Source organism: Poecilia reticulata, chromosome 15, assembly GCF_904066995.2.
Source record: "Poecilia reticulata chromosome 15, P_reticulata-male-v2, whole genome shotgun sequence".
In the NCBI taxonomy this organism is placed as follows: Eukaryota; Metazoa; Chordata; class Actinopteri; order Cyprinodontiformes; family Poeciliidae; genus Poecilia; species Poecilia reticulata.
In genome coordinates, this window is record NC_088844.1 from 29861529 (window position 1) to 29887223 (window position 25695).

Sequence of the window (25695 nt, forward strand, 5' to 3'; positions counted from 1 at the left end):
TTTGTGGACTAAAATCAGCTTCTTTACTTCCAAACTGCTGACTGAAGTTTTTCATTCCTGCTAAACTCATGCAGCAACAAACAACAACAGAAACATTTCCACATGAGAGCTTCTTCCTATTCTGGTATTTTATTTTTACAGAGCTGCAGCGTCCTGCTGCTCCACTTAAAGGGACAGTCCCACATTCTCAGCTTCAGGGAGCTGTTAGCGTAGCTTAGCACAAAGACTGGAAGTGGAGGGAAACTGTTAGCAGAGCTGCAGAAACAGGTTTCTGTTCAGGGACCAGAACCTTCTGGAGTGTTTAGAAATTTGGAGCAGAACCGGGCCGACGGGTCCAACATTCCTGATGGTCTCCTTAGAGCTCCAGGGTCTGTGGTGGTCAAACTGCAGGCTGGAGGACCCACAGAGGACGCAGGTCATGTGACCACATCACAAATCCAACATGCATCCATCAGATGGTTCCTCTGAAGTTCAACTCGCTTCAAACTTTCAGATTTGATTCTGACGTTGTGATGAAAACCTGCAGGATTCTTTGATTTGATTGGTTCTCCTGTCACTTCCTGTTGATAAGATGATGGGCGGAGCTTCACCAGAAGCCCCGCCCCCATGAGTCTGACTGAGAAACTGACAGGAAGTGGACAGAGAAGCAGGACGGCGGCAGACCTGGACTCCAGAGCTCTGAGGTGAAGCATGAACTTCCTCAGAGGATCAGAAGCAGCTGGGAGGTGGAGAGAAACAAGAACGTCTGAACTGGATTCTTCTCTCCGCGTCTCAGTTCAGGTTCCATCGTCTCGTTTGGCTTTCACAGAAAGCGTCGAGCCCGGCCGTCATCTGGAGGAAGAGGAGGAGGAACACAGTCCAGCTCTGAGAAGCTCCTTCCATCTCCCCATTTCTCCTCCTCTTCCTCCTGCAGATGAAGGAGGCAGCCTGGGAGAAGCGCTCCGGTCCGGTCCGGTCGGATCCGGTCCAGGTTGAGTGAGTCGGGTGGATCTGGAGGCAGCAGAGGAAGGAGGAGGAAGACGAGCATCTGCTTCAGATCTTCATGTCCTGGGACTCCACCATCTTGGCCAGAGTCTTCTTCACTCTGAGGATGGTGAGGCGGGAGGCGGGGTTGTGGGCCCAGCACTCCGACATCAGCTTCAGCATGGCTCGAAGGCACTGAGGAAGCAACAGCAGGACGTTTAGCCTCCGGGTCAGGAAACACTTCTGGCTTCAAGCTGAGCCACATGCAGGACTCTCACCTCGTCGCTGTTCCAGCGGTTGGACACTGAGGGCCGAAGGCCTTTAACACACACCACCTCCAGCATGTCCTCATAGGAGGGTTCAGAGGTCACCATGTTGAAATATGGCAGCTGGTAGTCCTCCACCATACCTGAACAGAGAGAAAACACGTCCAGTCAGCTGATCTGACCCACAGAGCAGCGGAGGCGGGAAAACATTCCTGATTCAGCCAAAGATTCCCTTCATGTTCAGCTTGAGGATTCAAACGACTGACGGTGCAGCTCCACAATGACGTCCACACAGCAAAGAGCACGAAGGGTTAAATTAGCTACACGCGAAAAGGCAGGTCGGTAACTAGCAACGAAGAATTTAACTAAAATCCATCAACGGCTAATAACTGAATCAGAGTCAAAACTGTGAAAATGACCAAACATGAGTTTAACTGAACAAATGACAGGCTAACGGAAGAGAATCAACTAATAACAGCAGAGAGGAGGAGATTCTACCAGGATTAACCAAAACAGGACGAAATGATCACTGACAGAAAATTAACACAGAAATCAGAGGAACTGGACCGGTTCTGCTGGAACCACAACAATCAGGAGCTAAGCTAAAGCTAACATGACCCAGCAAACACCACGAAATCAACCAAATATTAGCATCACGCTAACCAGAGCAACATTAGCATCACGCTAACCAGATCAAAATAAGCATCACGCTAACCACAGCAACATTGGCATCACGCTAACCACAGCAACATTGGCATCACGCTAACCACAGCAACATTAGCATCATGCTAACCACAGCAACATTAGCATCACACTAACTAGAGCAACATTAGCATCACACTAACTAGAGCAACATTAGCATCATGCTAACCACAGCAACATTAGCATCATGCTAACCAGATCAACATTGGCATCATGCTAACCAGAGCAACATTAGCATCATGCTAACCAGAGCAACATTGGCATCATGCTAACCAGAGCAACATTAGCATCATGCTAACCAGAGCAACATTAGCGTCACGCTAACCAGAGCAACATTAGCGTCATGCTAACCAGAGCAGCATTAGCATCATGCTAATCACAGCAACATTAGCATCACACTAACTAGAGCAACATTAGCATCACACTAACTAGAGCAACATTAGCATCATGCTAACCACAGCAACATTAGCATCATGCTAACCAGATCAACATTGGCATCATGCTAACCAGAGCAACATTAGCATCATGCTAACCAGAGCAACATTGGCATCATGCTAACCAGAGCAACATTAGCATCATGCTAACCAGAGCAACATTAGCGTCACGCTAACCAGAGCAACATTAGCGTCACGCTAACCAGAGCAGCATTAGCATCATGCTAACCAGAGCAACATTAGCATCATGCTAACCAGAGCAACATTAGCATCATGCTAACCAGAGCAACATTAGCATCACGCTAACCAGAGCAACATTAGCATCACGCTAACCAGAGCAACATTAGCATCACGCTAACCAGATCAAAATTAGCATCACGCTAACCACAGCAACATTGGCATCACGCTAACCACAGCAACATTAGCATCACACTAACATCATGCTAACCACAGCAACATTAGCATCATGCTAACCAGATCAACATTGGCATCATGCTAACCAGAGCAACATTAGCATCATGCTAACCAGAGCAACATTGGCATCATGCTAACCAGAGCAACATTAGCATCATGCTAACCAGAGCAACATTAGCATCATGCTAACCAGAGCAACATTAGCGTCACGCTAACCAGAGCAACATTAGCGTCATGCTAACCAGAGCAGCATTAGCATCATGCTAACCAGAGCAACATTAGCATCATGCTAACCAGAGCAACATTAGCGTCACGCTAACCAGAGCAACATTAGCATCATGCTAACCAGAGCAACATTAGCATCATGCTAACCAGAGCAACATTAGCGTCACGCTAACCAGAGCAACATTAGCATCATGCTAACCAGAGCAACATTAGCATCATGCTAACCAGATCAGCATTAGCATCATGCTAACCAGAGCAGCATTAGCGTCACGCTAACCAGAGCAACATTAGCGTCACGCTAACCAGAGCAACATTAGCGTCATGCTAACCAGAGCAGCATTAGCATCATGCTAACCAGAGCAACATTAGCATCATGCTAACCAGAGCAACATTAGCGTCACGCTAACCAGAGCAACATTAGCGTCATGCTAACCAGAGCAGCATTAGCGTCATGCTAACCAGAGCAACATTAGCATCATGCTAACCAGAGCAACATTAGCGTCACGCTAACCAGAGCAACATTAGCATCATGCTAACCAGAGCAGCATTAGCATCATGCTAACCACAGCGATGTTCATAACTGATGACAGCAGCTGAAACGGTAAACAGTGGAAATAGAGAAACATGGAAGCTAAGCTAATGAAGCTGAAGCTTCATCTGGAAAATCCTCGTCATTCTGGAGAATTCGGTCTAAGCTTTCCCTCGACTGTCGTTATCAAATTTATCACCATGGCAACGTAAAACTTCCCGGCATCGACTGAGCGATGCTGATGTTTGTTATTTTTTCCTACCAACCACTTCCAGGTCCCGTGAGCAGAAACAGGAGTGAATAATTCAGATGGTTCAGAGATCTGAGGTTTTCCATAATAAACCACGAGAGCAGGAATATTTAGAGGTCAAGAAAATTACATGTCATGCATCTGATTTATAATGGGAGGAACGTAGGAAACCAGGAAGACCAAAACAAACGGAAAGATGACAAAATGGACTTAATAAGCTGAAGCCTTTAAGCTGAACATGTGAGGGAGTGAAAAACACGTCAAACTTATGGTTCAAGGCCTAAATATGGTCGGCAGTCCGGCTCCACCAATCTGTCCACATCCTCGTCTTTTACCTGCAGATTCGGTCAAACAGATCAATTTAATCCGTCCAACGTTTCTGACATCAGGTTGTAAAACATGTCAGCCTAGAATACGAGTCACAATAAATCAGTTACATTGATTTATGACTGGAATGACTGAGATCCTGCAGCTGCTTTAGGACTCGTTGGTCCATGTCTGATCATTTTTAATCTTCTGTATCCGGATCCGGCTTCACATTTTAGCCGCTTTGCTTTTCAAACATGGTGAATTCAGACGCAACAGAATCCGGTTCTGGTGCCAAGTTGTTACGTTTCTTATCCTCCAGGGTTTTTCCCTCTCAGATGATCAGAATGTTTTGGATATTCATGAAGGCAGACGAGCTAATGCTAATCTCACTCTGCAACCCACCAGGCCCTTTAGCAGCATTAGCATTAGCAGGTGGGCTCCTTCATAAGGACGATGTGGAGAGGAAATGAAGGGAAACATCAGAATAATGTGAACATTTTGGTAGCTGAATAACTAAACTAGCCTTTTATTAGTAACTGATTCATTTTAGTCAGTTTTCTAGCTTCTCATCTTTGCTTGTTTTGCTATAAATATAGTATTTTCATCACTTGAAGCTCATAAACTCTGAGCACAAAGTGTGAAAACAAGTTAAGATGGAAATGTGAGGCTGAGTGATGCTCTGTGTGAAGGCCGACCGAGTTGCGGTGACCGGCTTTGACCGCGGGGCCCTGCGGTGACCGGCGGGGCCCTGCGGTCACCGCCGGGCCCTGCCGGTGACCGCCGGGCCCTGCCGGTGACCGCCGGGGCCCTGCGGTCACCGCCGGGCCCTGCCGGTGACCGCCGGGGCCCTGCGGTCACCGCCGGGCCCTGCCGGTCACCGCCGGGGCCCTGCGGTCACCGCAGCTCGTTTCCGGGGGGCCGTACCTCCGGTGACGCAGCGGCGGCTCATCTCCCAGACGACCAGGCCGTAGCTGTACATGTCGGCCATGATGTAGGCCTGGAAGTGGTTCTTGTTGAGGCTGTCGTCCAGGACCTCCGGCGCCATGTAGCGCCTGGTTCCGACCCGGGTGCTCAGAGGGATGTCCACCTCACTGGTGTCGCTATGGCAACACAGGAACAGAATCGTCCAATCAAAGCTCCTGAGGGAGACGTGTCTTCTGACCGTGTGGGTCCAGGAAAGGAAGCCCGCCTGAGCGTCACCTGTTGAACTTGACGGCGAGGCCCAGGTCGGCGATGCAGCAGGTGCCGTTCTTCTTCACCAGGATGTTCTTGCTCTTCAGGTCCCGGTGGGCGATGGCCGGCTTGCCCTGCGTGCCGTAGATCTCGGTGTGCAGGTGGCAGAGGCCGCAGGCGGCGGAGTAGGCGAGCCGCAGCAGCGCCGCGGCGTCCAGCGTGTTGACCTTCAGGAAGTCGTACAGCGAGCCGTTGTCATGGTGGTCGGTGATGAGGAAGAGCTGCGTGAAGGAGCCAGAACCCTTGATGTCCGCAGCGATGAAGCCTGGACCGCAGAGAGAGAGAAGGTCACAAGGTCACGTGACTCTGGTGCTTCAGTCGACAGTAGAAGATTAGGACATGCTTCCTCTGACGTCATCTGCCCGTTTCCACGGTAACCAGCTGCCCCAACAGTCCGAGTTGTTCTGAATCAACTAAAGGTGACCTCAGGCGACCCGGGTCGGCCCCTGACCCGCCGGGTCGGCCTCAGGAACCTACCCAGGATGTTCTCGTGCCTCATCAGGACCGTCTGGTAGATCTCCGTCTCCCTGAACCAGCTGGCCTCCTCCCGGGTGAAGAACACCTTGACGGCCACTTTCTCTCCCCTCCAGCGGCCGAGCCACACCTCGCCGTAGCGGCCCTTCCCGATCTGACGCACCATCTGGATCTGCTTGGCGATGGTCCGCTGGACCTGCAGGGGGCAGCAGAGCAGGGCAGAGGTTAAAGCTGCTGCAGCAACCTGGGGGCCGTGAGCCCCACCTAGTGGCCTGCAAGGTACTGCATGTGGGCCACCGTTCATTTACTGACACACAGGGGCCCACAGGGGGTCCAGGGGCCCAAAGGGGGACAACAGGGGGTCAAGGGGCCCAAGGGGGGTCTAGGGGCCCAAAGGGGGCCAAGAGGGGGTCCAGGGGCCTAAAGGGGGTCCAGGGGCCCACAGGGGGTCCAAAGGGGGTCCAGGGGATCACAGGGGGTCCTGGGGCCAAAGGGGGTCCAGGGGCCCACAGGGGTCCAGGGGCCCAAAGGGGCCAACAGGGGGTCCAGGGGCCTAAAGGGGGTCCAGGGGCCACAGGGGTCCAAAGGGGTCCAGGGGGCCCACAGGGGGTCCAGGGGGCCCAAAGGGTGTCCAAAGGGGTCCAGGGGCCCAAAACAGCCTCCTCAGCCGGTCGGTTTTCTCCTCAGGCCTCTAATGAGCATCAGTGGATCCAGGCAGGTTAAACCAGAGAGAATAAAACATGCAGGATGTTGGGGACATGAGGGACATGAGGGACATGAGGGACATGGGGGACATGAGGGACATGGGGGACATGAGGACAACCAGCTAACCTGTGTTTAATAATAATAATAACAAAGATGAGCATTAATGACATGAAACCTGCTGAGAACTGATGAATCGTTCAGCAACGATCTGATTCTTTTGAACGAGTCTGAGAACTGTTCTTTTTGCTTTTAATGCTCTGATCTCACGACTTCGTTGCCTTTCATTCAAAATGAGCGACTCGGCAAATGTAACCGTTTATAACTGCAGCTTCTTTCTTAACTGTCTGACATCAGAGGACAGCAGGAAGTGACTCAGGGGACGAACGTCTCAACGTCAGACAGATGAAGACGTTGAGTTTTATGTCTGAGTGTTTGTTAAAGGGCTCCCATACTTTAGGCTCAGAACAACGGATCATCACCACCAAGCAGCTGGAGGCAGAACCTGGCTGTGGCTGCGTGTCGTTCTGCTTCCTACCAGCAGGGGGAGCCCTGAGCCGCTGCCGGAGCTCTGAGACTGATGGATCAGGTCTCTGAGGGATTCTCCTCCTCGGATGAAGACTTCCTGCTCCAGGTCTTTGGGGAAACGTTCCCGCTCCGTCTGCCACTTGTACCTGGAACACAGAGAGCATGAGAGGGGGGGAGACACACACACACTGACACACACAGACACAGACTGACACACACACACTGACACACACACTGACACACACACACACACACAGACACACACACACACACACACACACACACACACAGACTGACACACACAGACACACACACACACACACACACATTCACACACACACACACACACACACTGACACACACAGACACAGACAGACACACACACACATTCACACACACACACACACACAGACTGACACACACACACACACACACACACAGACACACACACACACACATTCACACACACTGACACACACACACACACACACACACACACACACACTGACACACACACACACACACACACACATTCACACACACTGACACACACACACACACACACACACACACACACACACACAGACTGACACACACACACACACATTCACACACACACACACACACACAGACTGACACACACACACACACACACACCTACACACACCCCCCCTGTCCAGTTTCTGAAGCAGAAAAGCAGAACTCTGAGGATTTGTTGTTCTACTGGAATCATGTGAACGTTTGAATCTTTTCAGCAGTTCATTTCTGACTGATCGTTTTCCGGGTTTGGATCAGCCGTCCGTCCGTCTTTCCCAGGAGCTCAGAGGGATTTTCCTGGTTCAGCAAAACAAAACGATAAAAACCTGCCAACGTTTGGTCTGTACCAACCTGTAGTAGAAGACGATGGAGAGGCAGATCAGGGTGCAGCAGCAGATCGTCATGGAGATGATGAAGGCCAGCCAATGAGAGCTGCTCTCTGCACAGACAGACAGGCGGGTCAGAGGCGGGTCGGGTTCTGCAGAACCCGGCCCGGCGGCCCACGTACCGGTGGAGACCCGCGGCGGCAGCGTGGGCCTCAGGTCCTTGTTGCAGAAGTCTGTGTTGCAGCACTCGATGGTCCTCCTGGGCAGAGCGTTGGGGGAGTCCTGTCGGCCAATCAGAGAGCAGGACAGGAAGGCTTCAGGTGAGGAAGACTCAAACCATCGGTTTCTACACCTGAGACGGTCACTTCCTGTCTGGTTGCCATGGAGACGGCCCTACCTTGCACTGGAAGTGGGAGCCTTCGTACTTCATGCAGCCGGAGGCGAGCAGGATCTCCCCGTTATCGTCTTCCTCGATGATGGCGAAGCACTGACCGTTGGTTCTGAACGCACAGAGACCCGCCGTTAGTCAGGGCTTCACACCGGAACCGGAACCGGAACCAGAACCAGAACCAGAGGAGAACCTGGTTTCATCCACATCTACACTCATCCTAAAGCTCAAAGCCTCTTGCAGCTCTCTGAGCCTCCAGTTCGGTTCCGGTTCTGCTCCTGGCTCCTGGTCCCGGTTCTGCTCCTGCTCCTGCTCCTGGTTCTGCTCCTGCTCCTGGCTCCTGGTTCTGCTCCTGGTTCCGGTTCTGCTCCTGCTGTACTCACCGGCAGGTGTTGTTGACGGCGTCATCAGGACAGTGTCCGGAGCAGTAGCAGCTGAGGAAGCGGGGCAGATCCTCGGGGGCGATGGTGGAGTCCTCTCCGGGTCGCCGGGCCTCCGGGTTCACGCCGGTCCCCAGCAGAACATGGTCCGGGTTCTGACCTGCAGCTGGACCAGACAGAACCACAGTTACAGGCTGACGGCACAAAGATCCTCTGAGTTAATAACAGACTGAAATACAGCATCAGAGTGAGACCTCTTTCCTCTACAGCATTCTGATCAGCTGACGGCTCCGTCTGATCAATAACTGATCAGATCCAATCAGATCCTGCCGAATCTGAGATCAAAGTTAAACCGCCTTTGATTGGCTCCGAGTCATCAGAGGGGCGGGGCCTTCAGATTAGCAAAATGGCCGCCGTCTCCAATCCAGCAGTTAGTTTTGGGTCTCGTCTAAATCAGTTGGTCTTAGTTAGTTTTTACAGTGTTTGCTGGTTTTATCAGTTAAATATTGTTTAGTTTTAGTTCAGCTTTTTTAGTTTGTTCACACTTTGGTTTAGTTTTAGGAATAAAAACTGATTGTGACTGATTGTCCTATTAATAAGTTTCCATTTTCAGAGACGCTAACCAGTATAACCAGTTTTACCAGTCTAACCAGTATAACCAGTTAACCATTGTAACTTGTTTAACTAGTCTAACCAGTTTAACCAATATAACCAGTCTAACCAGTTTAACCAGTTTAACCAACCAGTCTAACCGGTTTAACCAATGTAACTTGTTTAACTAATCTAACCAGTTTAACCAGTGTAACTTGTTTAACCAGTCTAACCAGTTTGACCAGTCTAACCAGTATAACCAGTTTGACCAGTCTAACTTGTTTAACCAGTTTAACCAGTTTAACCAGTATAACCAGTTTAACCAGTCTAACCAGTTTAACCAGTGTAACTTGTTTAACCAGTCTAACCAGTTTAACCAATATAACCAGTCTAACCAGTCTAACCAGTTTAACCAATGTAACTTGTTTAACTAGTCTAACCAGTTTAACCAATATAACCAGTCTAACCAGTTTAACCAGTTTAACCAGTTTAACCAACCAGTCTAACCGGTTTAACCAATGTAACTTGTTTAACTAATCTAACCAGTTTAACCAGTGTAACTTGTTTAACCAGTCTAACCAGTTTGACCAGTCTAACCAGTATAACCAGTTTGACCAGTCTAACTTGTTTAACCAGTTTAACCAGTTTGACCAGTATAACCAGTTTAACCAGTATAACCAGTTTAACCAGTCTAACCAGTTTAACCAGTCTAACCAGTTTAACCAGTCTAACCAGTGTAACTTGTTTAACCAGTTTAACCAGTTTAACCAGTCTAACCAGTTTGACCAGTCTAACCAGTCTAACCAGTTTGACCAGTCTAACCAGTCTAACCAGTTTAACCAGTCTAACCAGTTTGACCAGTCTAACCAGTTTAACCAGTATAACCAGTTTAACCAGTATAACCAGTCTAACCAGTTGTCTGGAGTTTTTCAGCTTCGTGCTGCAGGATTTTCAGAGTTTTAGTTTTATAAAGTGATATATAGTTTTTCTACATTATTACCAGATAAACAAAATGTTTCAGGTTTTGGTTCGTTTTAGTAACCATGGAAACGCAGCATCAGTCCCGGCGGACGTCTGGCAAAGCATGCTGGGTAACGCAGCAGCTGTGTCTGTCACCGATGTGAGCTGGTTTCCATGGCGACGGGAAAATCCAGCAGCAGGTCGGGGCGGTTCTGGAGAACAGAGCTGGTCGAGCAGACAGAGGGCTCACTCTGCTCTGGAGCCGGAGCCGGAACCAGAACCAGAGCCGCAGCGCCGCGCTCAGAGGGAGAACCGGACCGGGCTTCAAAGCCGGCGCGGCCCCCTGGGGGCATGAGGGATATTTCCGGAGAACAATGGCTGTTTGGATCGCTTCGCGCCGCCGGCGGCCGGCAGAGCCATACAGGAAACGCTTTATGGGCCGGGAGGAAGTGAGAGCGGCAGCAATCAGCTCAACAGCTTCCTGTAGGGGGAGGGGGGAGCGGGGCGCTGGGACCAGCAGGACCGGGCCAGCAGGACTGGACCAGCAGGACTGGACCTGGACCAGCAGGACCGGGCCAGCAGAACTGGACCAGCAGGACCGGGCCAGCAGGACTGGACCTGGACCAGCAGGACCGGGCCAGCAGGACTGGACCAGCAGGACCTGGCCAGCAGGACTGGACCAGCAGGACTGGACCTGGACCAGCAGAACTGGACCTGGACCAGCAGGACCGGGCCAGCAGAACTGGACCTGGACCAGCAGGACCGGGCCAGCAGGACCGGGCCAGCAGGACTGGACCAGCAGGACTGGACCTGGACCAGCAGAACTGGACCTGGACCAGCAGGACCGGGCCAGCAGAACTGGACCTGGACCAGCAGGACCGGGCCAGCAGGACCGGGCCAGCAGGACTGGACCAGCAGGACTGGACCTGGACCAGCAGGACCGGGCCAGCAGGACTGGACCAGCAGGACCAGAACTGGACCAGCAGGACTGGACCAGCAGGACCAGACCAGCAGGACTGGACCAGAACTGGACCAGCAGAATGTCAGGCAGGTCAAAGGTCAGCTATCTTATAAAGTTACTGGGAATTAGACTTTTTACTGGTCCAAACTGGTTCTGTTGGGTCGGATCAGATGATTCCAGCTCTACATCCAGGAAAATGGTTCTGATGGATCTCTCAGTCAGAACCAGGCAAACTGGACCTGAGGTGTCTTACCGTGGGTTCTGAGAGCCAGCAGCAGAGCAGCAAGCAGACGGGTCAGAACCGCCATCCTGCAGACAGAACCGGGTCCAGAACCACACAGCAGCAGCTTCGCTTCCAGAGATGCTGGTTCTGATCGGTCCACAGCAGGACGCGCCGGCAGCAGCAGTAGGTTGGGGAGGGGGACGACTGGATCCAGAAGAATCAACACCTCAGGTTCTGCTGGGTCTCACTGGTTCTGTAGGTCCGAAACCCTGGAAGAGAAACACCAGAAAGGTCAAAGATCTCAGTTCTGACCCGGATTCACCTCTGCAGACGATCAGAACCGGAGCCTGGTGGCCTCATCTCCATGGAAACCAGAGGATACCGAGGTTAAAGGTCAAAGTTCCCAACAGAGGAAAAACGTAAACCTCTGCAGCCATTTTTATATTTAATGTTTTATTAAAAATATAAACATTTACATGAAAAGTTAAAACATTTTGTTTTAATTTGAGTTTTATTATTTTTCTCCACTGTTATTTTTATATTTTTTATATTTTTAAACTATTAAAATACTAAAGAAAAATAAAAAACACCCACAGCTTCTACTTGTAATGATTTTAAAATGTTTTACTTTGTATTTAATACTTTTTCACATAAATAACTAAAAGAATAATTAAAAACTCCTGCAGTGTTTTATTTATTCAATTATCTTTTTTATTGATAAATTGTATTTTTTATCTTTCTTTATAAATCAAAAACTCTTGAATAAAATCCCTGACCAGGTTTCTGGTGACTGGATCGTTTTCCTAAATATTCCTGAATGTTTCCCGCCTGGAAAACTACTTCCTGTCAGAACCAGACAGAACCATGAAGCTGTTCCCATCTGGACCCATCCTCGCAGAACAGAACCCGACCAGAACCCCTGGGGCTAAGGAGGAGCAGTGGGACCCAGGGGGGGCCGGCTCCAGCACCCCAGCGTGACCCCGTGACCCCTGGCAGCACAGCGCTGCCCCACGGTTCGGTTTTGCCCAGAGACGTTCTGCTTGTTGTAATTAGTGAAGTGTTGGGGGGGTCCGACCTCTGACCCAGTTTCACACATTTCTGCAGAACCAGAACCTTCCTGGACCCAGCTGGAAGCAGCTCTGCCATTTGCCTGAGCCGCTAACGACTAGCAGAGGCTAACGGCTAACAGAGGCTAACGGCTAACAGAGGCTAACAGTTAACGGCTAACAGCTGCTCTGTTAGCCGTTAGCCTGAGCTGCTAACGACTAACAGAGGCTAAAAGCTAGCAGAGGCTAATGGCTAACAGGCTAAAAGCTAGTGGAGGCTAATGGCTAACATAGGCTAAAAGCTAGCGGAGGCTAATGGCTAACAGAGGCTAAAAGCTAGCAGAGGCTAATGGCTAACATAGGCTAAAAGCTAGCGGAGGCTAATGGCTAACAGAGGCTAAAAGCTAGCAGAGGCTAATGGCTAACAGGCTAAAAGCTAGCAGAGGCTAATGGCTAACAGGCTAAAAGCTAGCAGATTTGCTCTACAAACGTCTTGAACTCTTAAAATTCAGATTTTCCTCCTCAGGGTCATAAAGCTGCAAAAACACAAAACATGACCAAATATTCATGTTTAGTTTAAAACGTAAACATCTCAATACATTAGAAATAATAAATTAACTTATTCAGCAAGAGTTAGGAGCTTTTTAGAGTTTAATCAATATTGAGGAATTATTGACTTAAACGTTTCCTAAGAGTTTAAAGTGTTTGCAGTAGAAACTAGACAGAAATACTGGATGAGCTGCAGTGAGGCGTTTACATCCCGTCCAGCAGCGGATCTCAGATCTGAGCTCCATCAGAAACACATCAAACGTTTCTTTAAGCTGAAAACGTTTTAAAATAAAAACGCTTCTGTTCATCTTTCTTCTCCTAACGACTCTTTAATGAAACACGTTTAGGAGAAACGCAGCGTGGCTCAAGGTGAAGGAGCCAAAGTCTGAGGCTCCGAGACTCGGAGACGAGTCAGAACACGACTCCACTGAGGAGGAGGAGGAGGATGAAGAGGAGGAGGATGAAGAGGAGGAGGAGGAGGATGAAGAGGAGGTTCTGCCCCTGAGGAGGAGGCGCCGCCCTGCTGTTCGCTCCTCCAGCCGTGTTTTCAAAGGGAAGTGGACGTGTTGGGTGATTTGGGGAGGGGGGGGCTTCCTGCTGTGGGCTCAAACCGGGCCTGCCGGGTCTTGTTGGGTCTGTGTCCTTATCGCTGCCGTTGTCTTCGTCTCCATCTGCAAGCGGAGCGAAGACGCCCAGACAGACGAGTGTTTTTGTTGTGGCAACCAGGTGAAGATTCCTGCACTTCTCCGTTATCGACGTCCGGACAGCAGCAGGAAACACGCCGACTGGTTCTGGTCCTGGTTCTTGTCCTGGTCCTGGTTCTGGTCCTGGTTCTGATTCTGGTCCTGGTTCTGGTCATGGTCCTGGTTCTGGTTCTTGTCCTGGTCCTGGTTCTGGCCCTTGTCCTGGTTCTGGTCCTGGTTCTTGTCCTGGTTCTGGTTCTTGTCTTGGTTCTTGTTCTTGTCCTGGTCCTGGTCCTGGTTCTGGCCCTTGTCCTGGTCCTTGTCCTGGTTCTGGTCCTGGTTCTGGCCCTTGTCCTGGTCCTTGTCCTGGTTCTGGTCCTGGTTCTGGCCCTTGTCCTGGTTCTTGACCTGGTTCTGATTCTGGCTCTCGTCCTGGTTCTGGTCCTGGTTCTGGTTCTTGTCCTGGTTCTGGTTCTTGTCCTGGTTCTGGTCCTGGTTCTTGTCCTGGTTCTGGTTCTTGTCCTGGTTCTTGTTCTTGTCCTGGTCCTGGTCCTGGTTCTGGTTCTTGTCCTGGTTCTGGTTCTTGTCCTGGTTCTGGCCCTTGTCCTGGTTCTGATTCTGGCGCTCGTCCTGGTTCTGGTCCTGGCCCCTGAAGGCCTCCATTGGGTGGAGGAGGAACCTTCGTCAGCCTCATAGGAACCTTTGAGTTGTGGTCGCTCCCTGGGGGAAGGAATCTGAGGTCGCACAACCTGATCGGGGTCAAAGGTCTGAAGGAGACGGAAATAATAGAACCTTTGATGCTACAGCATCACTAGAGTTTATACCAATGGGAACAACAGAGTTTAGATCGATACTCTGGCCAATACTCTGATCGATACTCTGGCCGAAACTCTGATCGATACTCTGGCCGATACCCTGATATTTGTGACGATCTGATCGATACCCTGATCGATACCCTGGTCGATACTCTGATCGATACTCTGGCGTTTGTGACGATCTGGTCGATACTCTGATCGATACTCTGGTCGATACTCTGATATTTGTGACGATCAGGTCGATACTCTGGTCGATACTCTGATATTTGTGACGATCTGGTCGATACTCTGGTCGATACTCTGATCGATACTCTGGCGTTTGTGACGATCTGGTCGATACTCTGATCGATACCCTGATATTTGTGACGATCTGATCGATACCCTGATCGATACCCTGGTCGATACTCTGGTCGATACTCTGGCGTTTGTGACGATCTGACTGATGACAGAAACCTGAGATGTGGGCCAATCACAGATAATCACCATTATTTACCAATAATTACCAATCCTTTCACTGCTGACATCACATCTCACTCCAGTTTAACCATCACCGTCACATGACCTCACACATACCACCTGACCTCCCAGAAGCACCTGCTGTTGTCCATCAGCCTGGTGAAGGTCAAAGGTCATCGTTCGCTCAGAGAAAGCTCCATGTAAAACGCTACAGGCCTCATTTAGCAGGTCACAGGTCAGACACCTGAACTCAAACTAAAAGGTTTTAAAAATGCACACATTGTAAAAAGACTTTAGTAAAGAAGCAATGCTTAGCCTGGTGGGGCCACAAGAAAAGCCTGGCAGCCTGCCAGGCTTAAAATACACTGGAGGAACCAGGTAGAGGGAGAGAGTCTCTCCTCTCTAGAGACAAGATGGCGGCAGGATCGAGGTTAGTAAAGCTGCGTCTGGATGAAGGACCTCTGATGCTGGACCATGATGGTTCTGTCCATCATGGTCCAGCACGGCGGTGCCGGTATGATGATGTGGGCAGCCACTGAATGGACCCTGACCTCTGCTGTAGACCAAACTATTTCAGGGTGAACGGTGAGTCCATCTGTCCAACAGCCGAAGCTCGGTCCAAACAAAACCCAGCGGCAGATCTAGAACAAAACAACTGGAACAGAACAATCAAGGGGCTGGAATGGCCTAGTCGAAGTCCAGAGCTGAATCGGGTTGAAATATTGTGGTGGGACCTTCAGAGAGCTGAGCAGAACCAAACTTTCACCTGGTCAGACTGATAGGAGTTTTGAGCTGATTCATGTGAGACCGATTTGATCCACTCGGTTTTATAACCACTGAGCGGCTAACAGCTAGAGCCTCGAAGCCACTGAGCTACTTCATCGTATATTTACTGGACGTGTTGCATCATCAACAAGTCCAGAAACACCGCAGAGCGGACGGCGGCCATGATGAATCCAGATGATCTGCAGAAGCAGACATCGCCTGTCGGCCATTAACGTCATCACTTCCTGTCTGGAGGAGCAACAGCAGAAAAGCGATAGCTGATGGGTGGAGAACCCAGCAGCGGCCGAGCTCCACCTTAATGAGGGAGGCTAGCTACACAGCGGCTAGCTTCACAGCTTCTAGCTTCATGGCTGCCGCTAGCTACATGGCTGCTGTTAGCTTCACGGCTGCTAGCTTCACGGCTGCTAGCTACACAGCTGCTGTTAGCTTCACGGCTGTTAGCTTCACGGCTGCTAGCTTCATGGCTGTTAGCTTCATGGCTGTTAGCTACACAGCTGCTAGCTTCACGGCTTCTAGCTCCATGGCTGCCGCTAGCTACATCGCTGCTGTTAGCTTCACGGCTGTTAGCTTCACGGCTGCTAGCTTCACGGCTGCTAGCTTCACGGCTGTTAGCTTCACGGCTGCTAGCCTCACGGCTGCTAGCTTCACGCCTGTTAGCTTCACGGCTGTTAGCTTCATGGCTCCTAGATTCACGGCTCCTAGCTTCACGGATGCTGCTCTGAAGCTAAAGATGTTGAGCAGGAAGCAGGAGTTCGGGTTGTGAACAGCTCCAGCCTGGTTCCTCTCCACTCTGGTTTTCTTCCCCCTCCTCCTGCCTCCAGTTTTCCATGGCCTCCCCCTCTCCTGCCTCCATCTTGGCCCCGTTCCCCGGCCCCTGCGGGGGCCCCTCCTTGCAGGCGGGCCTCTGGGTGCTGCAGCCTCCCGTTGCTGTCGGCGCCCTGCCCGACATGCCTTTCAAGGCCTGGGAGACTGCAGCCCAGACTTTCTGGCTCCACTGCCATTGTTTGCTCGAATGCTCTCTGCCTCCTGCCCTGCCGTGGATTAGCATAAAATTACCCAGAAACCTCGGAGTCACAGCCAGCGCCGCATCTTCACCCTCCTCTCCATCCTTCCTCCTGATTTCTGACCTGTGCTGCTCCTTCAGTCATTTAAAGAGGATTGAACCGACAACTCTGCAGTGCCTTCCTTCACCTCCGGCTGATCTGGGATGGTGTTTGTAGTAACCTGGAGTTCCTGGTTACTACAGCTGATAACGGCGATCACAGCTGATCGTCTGTAAACAGGAAGCCTCCGTGATGAAAACCCTCCCAGCGTCTCACCTGCTGAGGTTCTGATGGGCCCAACAACCAACCGATCCAACAACCAACCGATCCAAGGTTGATCCAACAACCGATCCAACAACCAACCGATCCGTGTCAAGGTTGGCTGTAATGGATTCTGACGTTTTAAGGCCGTTTCTCCTCCAGATGGTCCAGTAGACTCGCTTTGATTGGGACCCAAACTCCATCATCTGCTCCACCTCCAGCTGCTCTGAGTCAGACCAACCTGTTCCCCTCCTGGCCTGTGGGGCGCTGCACCAAGAACCACTGAAGGAAACGACACAAAAACCTCTGAAGACACTGAGAGCAACTTCCTTCTTCACCAGCTGGAAACAAGATGGAGGATTTTAGCGGTTGGAGGATTTCTCTTTAGGCTAAAGACCAGGAGCCAGTTCTGCTGCTAGCGCTAGGCTAGCATGTTAGCTTTGGTTGGATTTAACGAGAATACCTTGCTCTGTAGTCCACTTTCTGCTTTGGAGCGGTCTCCGGTCCGTTTAGCGTTTAAGCTACATCACAGTTCACTTCAACTGAACCCAGACCGAGGTTTGGAGGACCAGAGTTCGATTATGGATTCACACCTCGCTGACCGAACTGGACTTTGACTAGGCAAACAGACTACAGCTCGATCAAAGTGACTAAACAGGTTGGTGTGACCCTGAGAGATTTATATTACTTGGATTAATGTCATGAGAAGCAGCTGCTGCTGCATCAAGAACCAAGGTGACCTGAGCAGGAAATGAGGAGCAGAGCGCCATCTTGTGACGTCACATGTACAAGACATCCTGTTTTCATCCTGTTGGACATTTGGATTGTATCCTGGAGAACTTCTTAAAGAGCATCTGGCGTCTGAAACGGAGATGATTGAACCAAAAATCACACTGAGGCCGCTTCCATCCATCAGCGACAGGAAGTTCATCCATCAGCGACAGGAAGTCCATCCATCCATCAGCGACAGGAAGTTCATCCATCCATCAGCGACAGGAAGTTCATCCATCAGCGACAGGAAGTTCATCCATCAGTGACAGGAAGTCCATCCATCAGCGACAGGAAGTCCATCCATCCATCAGTGACAGGAAGTTCATCCATCAGTGACAGGAAGTTCATCCATCAGTGACGGGAAGTCCATCCATCAGTGACAGGAAGTCCATCCATCAGTGACAGGAAGTTCATCCATCAGTGACAGGAAGTCCATCCATCAGTGACAGGAAGTTCATCCATCAGTGACAGGAAGTCCATCCATCAGTGACAGGAAGTTCATCCATCAGTGACAGGAAGTCCATCCATCAGTGACAGGAAGTTCATCCATCAGTGACGGGAAGTCCATCCATCAGTGACAGGAAGTTCATCCATCAGTGACAGGAAGTTCATCCATCAGTGACGGGAAGTCCATCCATCAGTGACAGGAAGTCCATCCATCAGTGACAGGAAGTTCATCCATCAGCGACAGGAAGTCCATCCATCCATCAGCGACAGGAAGTCCATCCATCAGTGACAGGAAGTTCATCCATCAGTGACAGGAAGTCCATCCATCAGCGACAGGAAGTCCATCCATCCATCAGCGACAGGAAGTTCATCCATCAGTGACAGGAAGTTCATCCATCAGTGACGGGAAGTTCATCCATCAGTGACAGGAAGTTCATCCATCAGCGACAGGAAGTCCATCCATCCATCAGTGACGGGAAGTTCATCCATCAGCGACAGGAAGTTCATCCATCAGCGACAGGAAGTCCATCCATCAGTGACAGGAAGTCCATCCATCAGCGACAGGAAGTTCATCCATCAGTGACAGGAAGTCCATCCATCCATCAGTGACGGGAAGTTCATCCATCAGCGACAGGAAGTCCATCCATCCATCCATCAGCGACAGGAAGTCCATCCATCAGTGACAGGAAGTCCATCCATCAGCGACAGGAAGTTCATCCATCAGTGACAGGAAGTCCATCCATCCATCAGCGACAGGAAGTTCATCCATCCATCAGCGACAGGAAGTTCATCCATCAGCGACAGGAAGTCCACCCATCAGCGACAGGAAGTCCATCCATCAGCGACAGGAAGTTCCTCTGCAGCGCTCGCTCTTCCAGAGGAACAAAACGCCTCAAAGCAACACAAACTGCAGCATCTGAGGTGCACAAATGAGCGTTACGGTAGATCCTTCCGTAGAATCCATAGATTTTATCTCCCTGCTGGATTTGCTGTTTTATTGTCACTTATTGTAATCAGTGTATCGACTTTAAAGCTCATTCACATCATTCTGGCCATTTAACCCATAAAAACCATGAATCCTGTTGTGCTGCAGCTCTGAACAGATTGTTGTTTATTCTGATTTTATATTTTATTAAAAAGCTTTGACGTTTTGTCACTCTGCTGCTGCTCTACCCAGACATCCTGAAGCTCCTCGGCACCAGGCCGGTCCGCTGCGGCGCTGATTTCATTAGAACCGAACAGAACCAGAACCAGCAGCTTCATCAGGTTACAGCCGCACAGACTACCCACAATCCTCTGGGGCGCCTCGTCATGGTCACACAGCGGGTCGTTGTGGAGCTCCTGGAGGAGGTTTAATTACTTTAATCGTCATGGAAACAGGTCCATCAATCACAGCTGCCGTCGAGTCACAGACACCAGAACCGGCCAATCACAGCCAGGGAGAGCAGCATCGATAACCAGAACCCCCGACCCAACCCAAACCCCCGCCTCCTCCCAGGCTGCTGGAATGTGAAGCAGGTAATGGAAAACACACACACACACACACACACACACACACACACACACACACACACACACACACAGAGCAGCCTGGAGGAGTTCTGTCTCTGGTTCTGCTTCAGCCACAGCAGAGTAAACACGGCCAGCAGTAGACAGAGAGTGTGTGTGTGTGTGTGTGTGTGTGTGTGTGTGTGTGTGTGTGTGTGTGTGTGTGTGGTCCGATCGGAGCCTGGACGCTGGCTGGTTTCATCCACCGCGTCGCCGTGGAAACGGCAGCCCAGCCACAGCAGCGGACCTTGCTAGGTGGTCCAGAGGTCGGTGCTGACGGCTCCTGCAGCAGAACCAGAACCCGGAGCGCTGCGGCTGTAACCGGAGCCGCCGGGTCGGCCCAGACAGGGCGGGGCGGGAGGCGGGGCCGGGGGACATATGGCAGCTATTAGGCGCTGCAGACTGCCCGGCTCTGCTGCAGAACCTCCGACTCCGCCGCCCCGAACAGAAAAATCTCTCCGGCTCCCATCCATTAATCAGAGCAGGAGACGGACCCAATCAGCCAATCACAGCCTGCGTTCAACAGCCAGCAGGCCTCCTGATTGGACAGCTCTGACTCAGGCCCAGGGGTCAGAGGTTAATCTCCTCATTTAGCAGGGCGGGGCCAAAAGGAGCAGTTGGTCTTCTTACCTGACTGGAGGCTCCATGATGCAGCAGAGAGCAGGACTGAGCACGGCCCCATGGGAAATGTAGTCTGAAGGCAGCCGGTCTGCAAAACAAACAACGAGGTTAGAAATATAAAAATATTAACATTGGAACAAGGAGTTAATATTCACTCTGCAGCCAGACAGGAAGCTGCTCCAAAACCCTTCACAATAAGAGTCCAGATGGTCCGGACCCGGTCCAGGAAGAGACTCACTGCAGAACGTTGGACCCAAACACTAGACTGAACAAAGAGCACCAGTAAAAGAGCAGTTAGAGCTAAATATGAGCATCGACCTCTGCAGCGCCACCTACTGTCTGACAGGAGAACTACAGAGAGCAACAGGAAGGAAGGAAACGGTAAAAATGGGAGAAATCAGAACATGGAGCGAAGCTAAGCTAAGCTAGCAGAAGATAAGCTAGCAGAAGCTAAGATAAGCGAAGCTAAGCTAAGCTAGCAGAAGATAAGATAAGCGAAGCTAAGCTAAGCTAGCAGAAGATAAGCTTAGCTTATCTTCTGCTAGCTAAACAAGTTAAACTAAACTTGATTTCCCTCAACAAATCAGACACATTGAGGTTTTTACAAAATAACCAGGAAATATAAATGTCAACAATCCCAACAACAGATGCTGACATCAGATGGATGTTAATGCGAGTTACTGTCTGCTGCAGATCTATGTGCAGATCTATGTGCAGATCTATGTGCAGATCTATGTGCAGATCTATGTGCAGATCTACATGCTGGTCTACATGTAGATCAGCACATATGATCTAAAGATCTTTACTGAGGAAGTAAATTAAATGTTCATGAAGATGAAACGTTTCTGTTCAACCAGGAAAAACAACCTGAGGACCAAATCTCCTGATGACGACCCGACAGCGGAAACCATGGCAACCAGCAGAGGAAGCTGGATTCCTGTAGGTGGAAACCAGTGGAACCGGTTCTGGTGGCAGAGCAGAGGAGCGAGACCTGCAGCCGGGCCGACAGCCAGAACCCAACCGGACTCTTTCCTCACCAAGGACCGGACCGGACCGGACCGGCCCAGGCAGAGCTGCTGCCTCTGCAGCAACATGGCGCTCACATCCCAGTCCGCCCAGCGGTGAACTGGGTCCAGTAGGCGCGGCTCCACTGACTCACCAGCTGCTGCCGTTTTTATCCCGTTAGGAACGCCGGCCTTCCCAGAAACACTCAGGATTCACTGCAGCGCAGAGGAGGCCCGGTTCTGGAGGCCCGGTTCTGGAGGCCCGGTTCTGGAGGCCCGGTTCTGACTACAGGAATTTGTTTGTTTTCATTATTAGGATCCCAGGTGGTTTCCAGGACATTAGTTACTAATCCAGCTCATATAACATATTCATAAAACCATTTTAATATCACAAAATTAGTTCATTTTACAAATTACACAAAAACCGATATTTAATAATCATATTTAATAATAATCATATTTAATAATCATATTTAATAATCATATTTAATAATCATATTTAATAATAATCATATTTAATAATCATATTTCAGCTCTTTCAGGAGAAAATATGATTTTAATCTCTGATTTTTCCGGGTCGTTAATCCGGTTCCTGAATGCAGCACCAAAAGGCCGTGGTGCGTTCACAGCCTCCAGGAAAACCCAGCGCTGAGCTGGGGGCAGGTTTGGACCCGGCTCTGCAGCCTGCAGGAGCTGAGGCTATCTGAGCGGGTCAGAACCGCCGGGCCCGGTTGTTTGCAGCAGACGGATAGAATCACAGGAGACCCGAGACAGAACCTGGAGGCCGGACCGACCTTCAGACGGTACCAGGCAGGGAGGGAGGAGCCTTCCAGAACCAGAACCCAACAGGAAGGAGAACCAGAACCTCAGCCCAGTCTGTTCAGATCTTTTAGTGAAGATCAGAACCGGTCTGTCCCAGAACCAACCCGACCCAATAAACCCTCTGCAGCAGCAGGTCGGACTGAAACCTGGTACCAATACTCATCTGAACCGGTTCTGATCAGAAACCCAAAAAGTCTCAGAGCAGAACCGTTTGGGTTTCAGTCCAACGAAACGTTCAGAAAATAAGAAAAATGATTCACTTCATCAGAGAGAAAAGAACTGGAGCAACTGAACTGGTTCAGAGGAACTGGTTCAGCTGTAGTGAATCAGTTCAAATCACATGAAACTGATTCAGTTGGAAGTGATTCAAATAAATGTGAATCAGTGATTCGTTTCAAAGTGATTCAGTGAAACAGATTCAGTTAACGTGAGTCAATAAGTGGCTCAGTCAAAGTAAATTAGTTTCATTCAGCTGAAAGTGAATCAATTAAACAGAGATGAATCAAACTGATTCAGTGATTCTCCTCCAGAGATCCAGTCTAATGGAAGTGATTCAGGTAAAATGAATCAGTTCAGTGGAAAAAGAATCTCAGCTGGAGCTGCAGCAACAGGAGGAAGAAGAAGAAGCAGAAGAAGAAGAAGAAGAAGAAGAAGAAGAAGAATGGCTCCTGTGTGCTCCGGCTGCCATTACTGCCTTTATTTATCTGCTGAGCTGCGGCGCTGAGGAAGAGGAGGAGGAGGAAGAGGAGCGGGCCGGATTGCATGTTTTCCTCCTCGGCTCAGCCACTCTGTCTCCAGGACGATGGGGGAGGAAGAGGAGGAGGAGGAAGAAACCTGATCTCCTCCTCCTCCTCCGCCGCCTCTCAGCCGCCTGAGAAACCCGATCCCGGCTCTGCAGCGGGAGGCTGAGAGGGGGAGGAGGGGAAAACTGGGAAAACTGAGCCAGGAGAGGAAAACTGGGAAAACTGGGAAAATACTCTAGGAGACAGAAAATCTGGGAGAACACTCCAAAAGGAGAGGAAAACCCAGGAAAACTGGGAAAACCAAACCAGAGCAGAGAGGATAGATCTGCCCCACAGGAACGTCCTGGAGATTCCAGGAACGTCCAGGAGATTCCAGGAATGTCCAGGATTCTCCAGGAACATCCTGGAATCTCCAGGAACGTCCAGGAACCTCCAGGATTCTCCAGGAACATCCAGGATTCTCCTGGAACATCCAGGAATCTCCAAGAACCGCCAGGATTCTCCAGGAACGTCCATGAACATCCTGGAATCTCCAGGAACGTCCAGGATTCTCCAGGAACGTCCAGGAACTTCCTGGAATCTCCAAGAACCTCCAGGATTCTCCAGGAACCTCCAGGATTCTCCAGGAACATCCTGGAATCTCCAGGAACCTCCAGGAACGTCCAGCGCTCCCATCCATTGGACAACCATCTGCTCCTCCAGCCAATCACAGCCCGGTTTCTCTGGACACGGAACCAGAACCAGGAAGCTCCAACTGAACCCGAGCTGAGCTTCCTGCTCCGATCGTTAGGAGGAGGAGTGGTGATGTGGGCTGGTTGGTTCTGATGAACCAGAACCTCTGGGTCATTACCCAACAGGAACCACCTGGTTCTGACCCAATTCATGCCAACATGAATTCAACTTCTGGAACTCAGAACCAGAACCAGAGTGGTTCTGGAACCGGGTCCAGTTTCAGAGCCTTTTCACAGAAATTAAACCAAAATGTGATAATTTTACATGTGGAAACGACCTGCAGCAGGTCCAGACAGGTGATCTCAGCAGAACCCGAACAGAACCGACAGAACATTTTGGGTTTAGTCCAACAATCAGATCCACTTTCAGGAAAATGGCCCGGAAAAATATAGGAGTTCAAAACACCTGATCTGCACTGAGAAGGTCAGATTTCTGCGTGTTGGGTTATAACCCGTTTGGTTTGGGTTATAACCCGTTTGGTTTGGGTTATAACCCGTTTGGTTTGGGTTATAAACCGTTTTATTAATAAAACGGTTTATTATTAATAACACAGTAATAACACTGATACTAAACCAGCGGCTGAAAACGAAGGGCCGCCAGGTGAGCTGAACAGACCCAAAACCACCAGAACCGACCCACAAACACCCGGACTGAGCCGGACTCCCACCAGAACCAGCACAAACCATAACATTACGCTGGAAAATCCTGATTTTCCTCAAGTTTTCCCAGCGGAGTTAGCCGCGGAGCTAACAGGCAGGAATGCGGCTAATTAGTGGTAAACAAACTTCATGAAGTTCGATTAAAATCCTCCAGTCGATCCTGCCCAGGGCTGATAAACTGAAATAAAACACGTTTTAATGTTTTTAATGCTTTTATTTAACAATTTAGACATAAAATCGGCTAAAAGACGAGCTGCGCTTACAGCAAACTTTTTTCCACGACGGCAGGATCCGTCTACGTCCTGGCGCCAACTCAGAGACCCAATCTGTTCCCCTGACTCCGCTCTCATTTCGGTTCCCTCCAGCCAAACCCGCCGCTGGAAAAGGTTCCCAACATGAAACATCACGTTTTATCACTGAATCCGGGATAATTCAGTGGTTCTGGAGCCACGGCCGCTTTAAACCTGGGCTGTTTTCCACCCACGGGCTGCGGCTGTTCCAGCACATAGACGGAGCTGAGGAGACTCGGCGCCGCAGGTTCGGAGACAACTTCTGGGTTACATTAGGTTAAATCTGCCCTTACCTTTATATTGATCTCTTTAGTCTTTATTCCCAAATGATTCCAGGATTCTCTTTCAAACAGTCCAGATAGATAAATCCAAAGCCGGGAGCAGCTTAGAGCGACCAGAAAATCTTATTTCCAAACGTTTTTCCAGAAATATTTCCAGGATCGGTCCTCCTTCCAGCTCCGCGATCTCACTGCTGCTGCTCGGTACAACCTGGCAGAGATCCTCTCCCGAACAGGACGCCTTACTCTGTTTCTGCTGCTGCTCGGTACAAACCTGGCAGAGATCCTCTCCCGAACAGGACGCCTTACTCTGTTTCTGCTGCTGCTCGGTACAAACCTGGCAGAGATCCTCTCCCGAACAGGACGCCTTACTCTGTTTCTGCTGCTGCTCGGTACAAACCTGGCAGAGATCCTCTCCCGAACAGGACGCCTTACTCTGTTTCTGCTGTTGCTCGGTACAAACCTGGCAGAGATCCTCTCCCGAACAGGACGCCTTACTCTGTTTCTGCTGCTGCTCGGTACAAACCTGGCAGAGATCCTCTCCCGAACAGGACGCCTTACTCTGTTTCTGCTGCTGCTCGGTACAAACCTGGCAGAGATCCTCTCCCGAACAGGACGCCTTACTCTGTTTCTGCTGCTGCTCGGTACAAACCTGGCAGAGATCCTCTCCCGAACAGGACGCCTTACTCTGTTTCTGCTGCTGCTCGGTACAAACCTGGCAGAGATCCTCTCCCGAACAGGACGCC

At 50.3% G+C, this 25695-nt stretch overlaps 1 protein-coding gene across 3 annotated transcripts; it reads right to left on the minus strand.

The window, feature by feature from the left end:
• LOC145554994 (bone morphogenetic protein receptor type-1A-like) lies at positions 1-25236 on the minus strand. 3 transcript variants are annotated; one of them, XM_081615998.1, is made up of 13 exons: positions 24965-25230; positions 20431-20509; positions 11426-11664; positions 8664-8826; positions 8290-8392; positions 8075-8174; positions 7918-8005; positions 7040-7175; positions 5803-5995; positions 5293-5590; positions 5017-5192; positions 1242-1372; positions 1-1158 (listed from the first exon to the last, which is right to left on the minus strand). In XM_081615998.1, the coding sequence occupies exons 3-13, from the start codon at positions 11478-11480 to the stop codon at positions 1033-1035; spliced, it is 1569 nt and encodes a 522-aa protein (XP_081472124.1). In that variant the 5' UTR covers positions 11481-11664; positions 20431-20509; positions 24965-25230; the 3' UTR covers positions 1-1032. The 3 variants fall into 3 exon arrangements, with proteins under 3 accessions (XP_081472124.1, XP_081472123.1, XP_081472122.1); XM_081615997.1 differs by having other exon boundaries at positions 7918-8174; positions 8664-8820; positions 24965-25236; XM_081615996.1 differs by having other exon boundaries at positions 7918-8174; positions 24965-25234.
• Between the last annotated feature and the right edge of the window lie 459 nt (positions 25237-25695).

Bases quoted from the DNA above. Each gene is read 5' to 3' on its own strand.
- LOC145554994 (XM_081615996.1), bottom strand. From the start codon at position 11,480: ATGGCGGTTCTGACCCGTCTGCTTGCTGCTCTGCTGCTGGCTCTCAGA. The intron at 5,996-7,039 runs GTAGGAAGCAGA...TGCCCCCTGCAG, and splicing joins GCTCAGGGCTCCCCCTGCTG to GTCCAGCGGACCATCGCCAA. The intron at 5,193-5,292 runs GTGACGCTCAGG...GTGTTGCCATAG, and splicing joins CTCGCCGTCAAGTTCAACAG to CGACACCAGTGAGGTGGACA.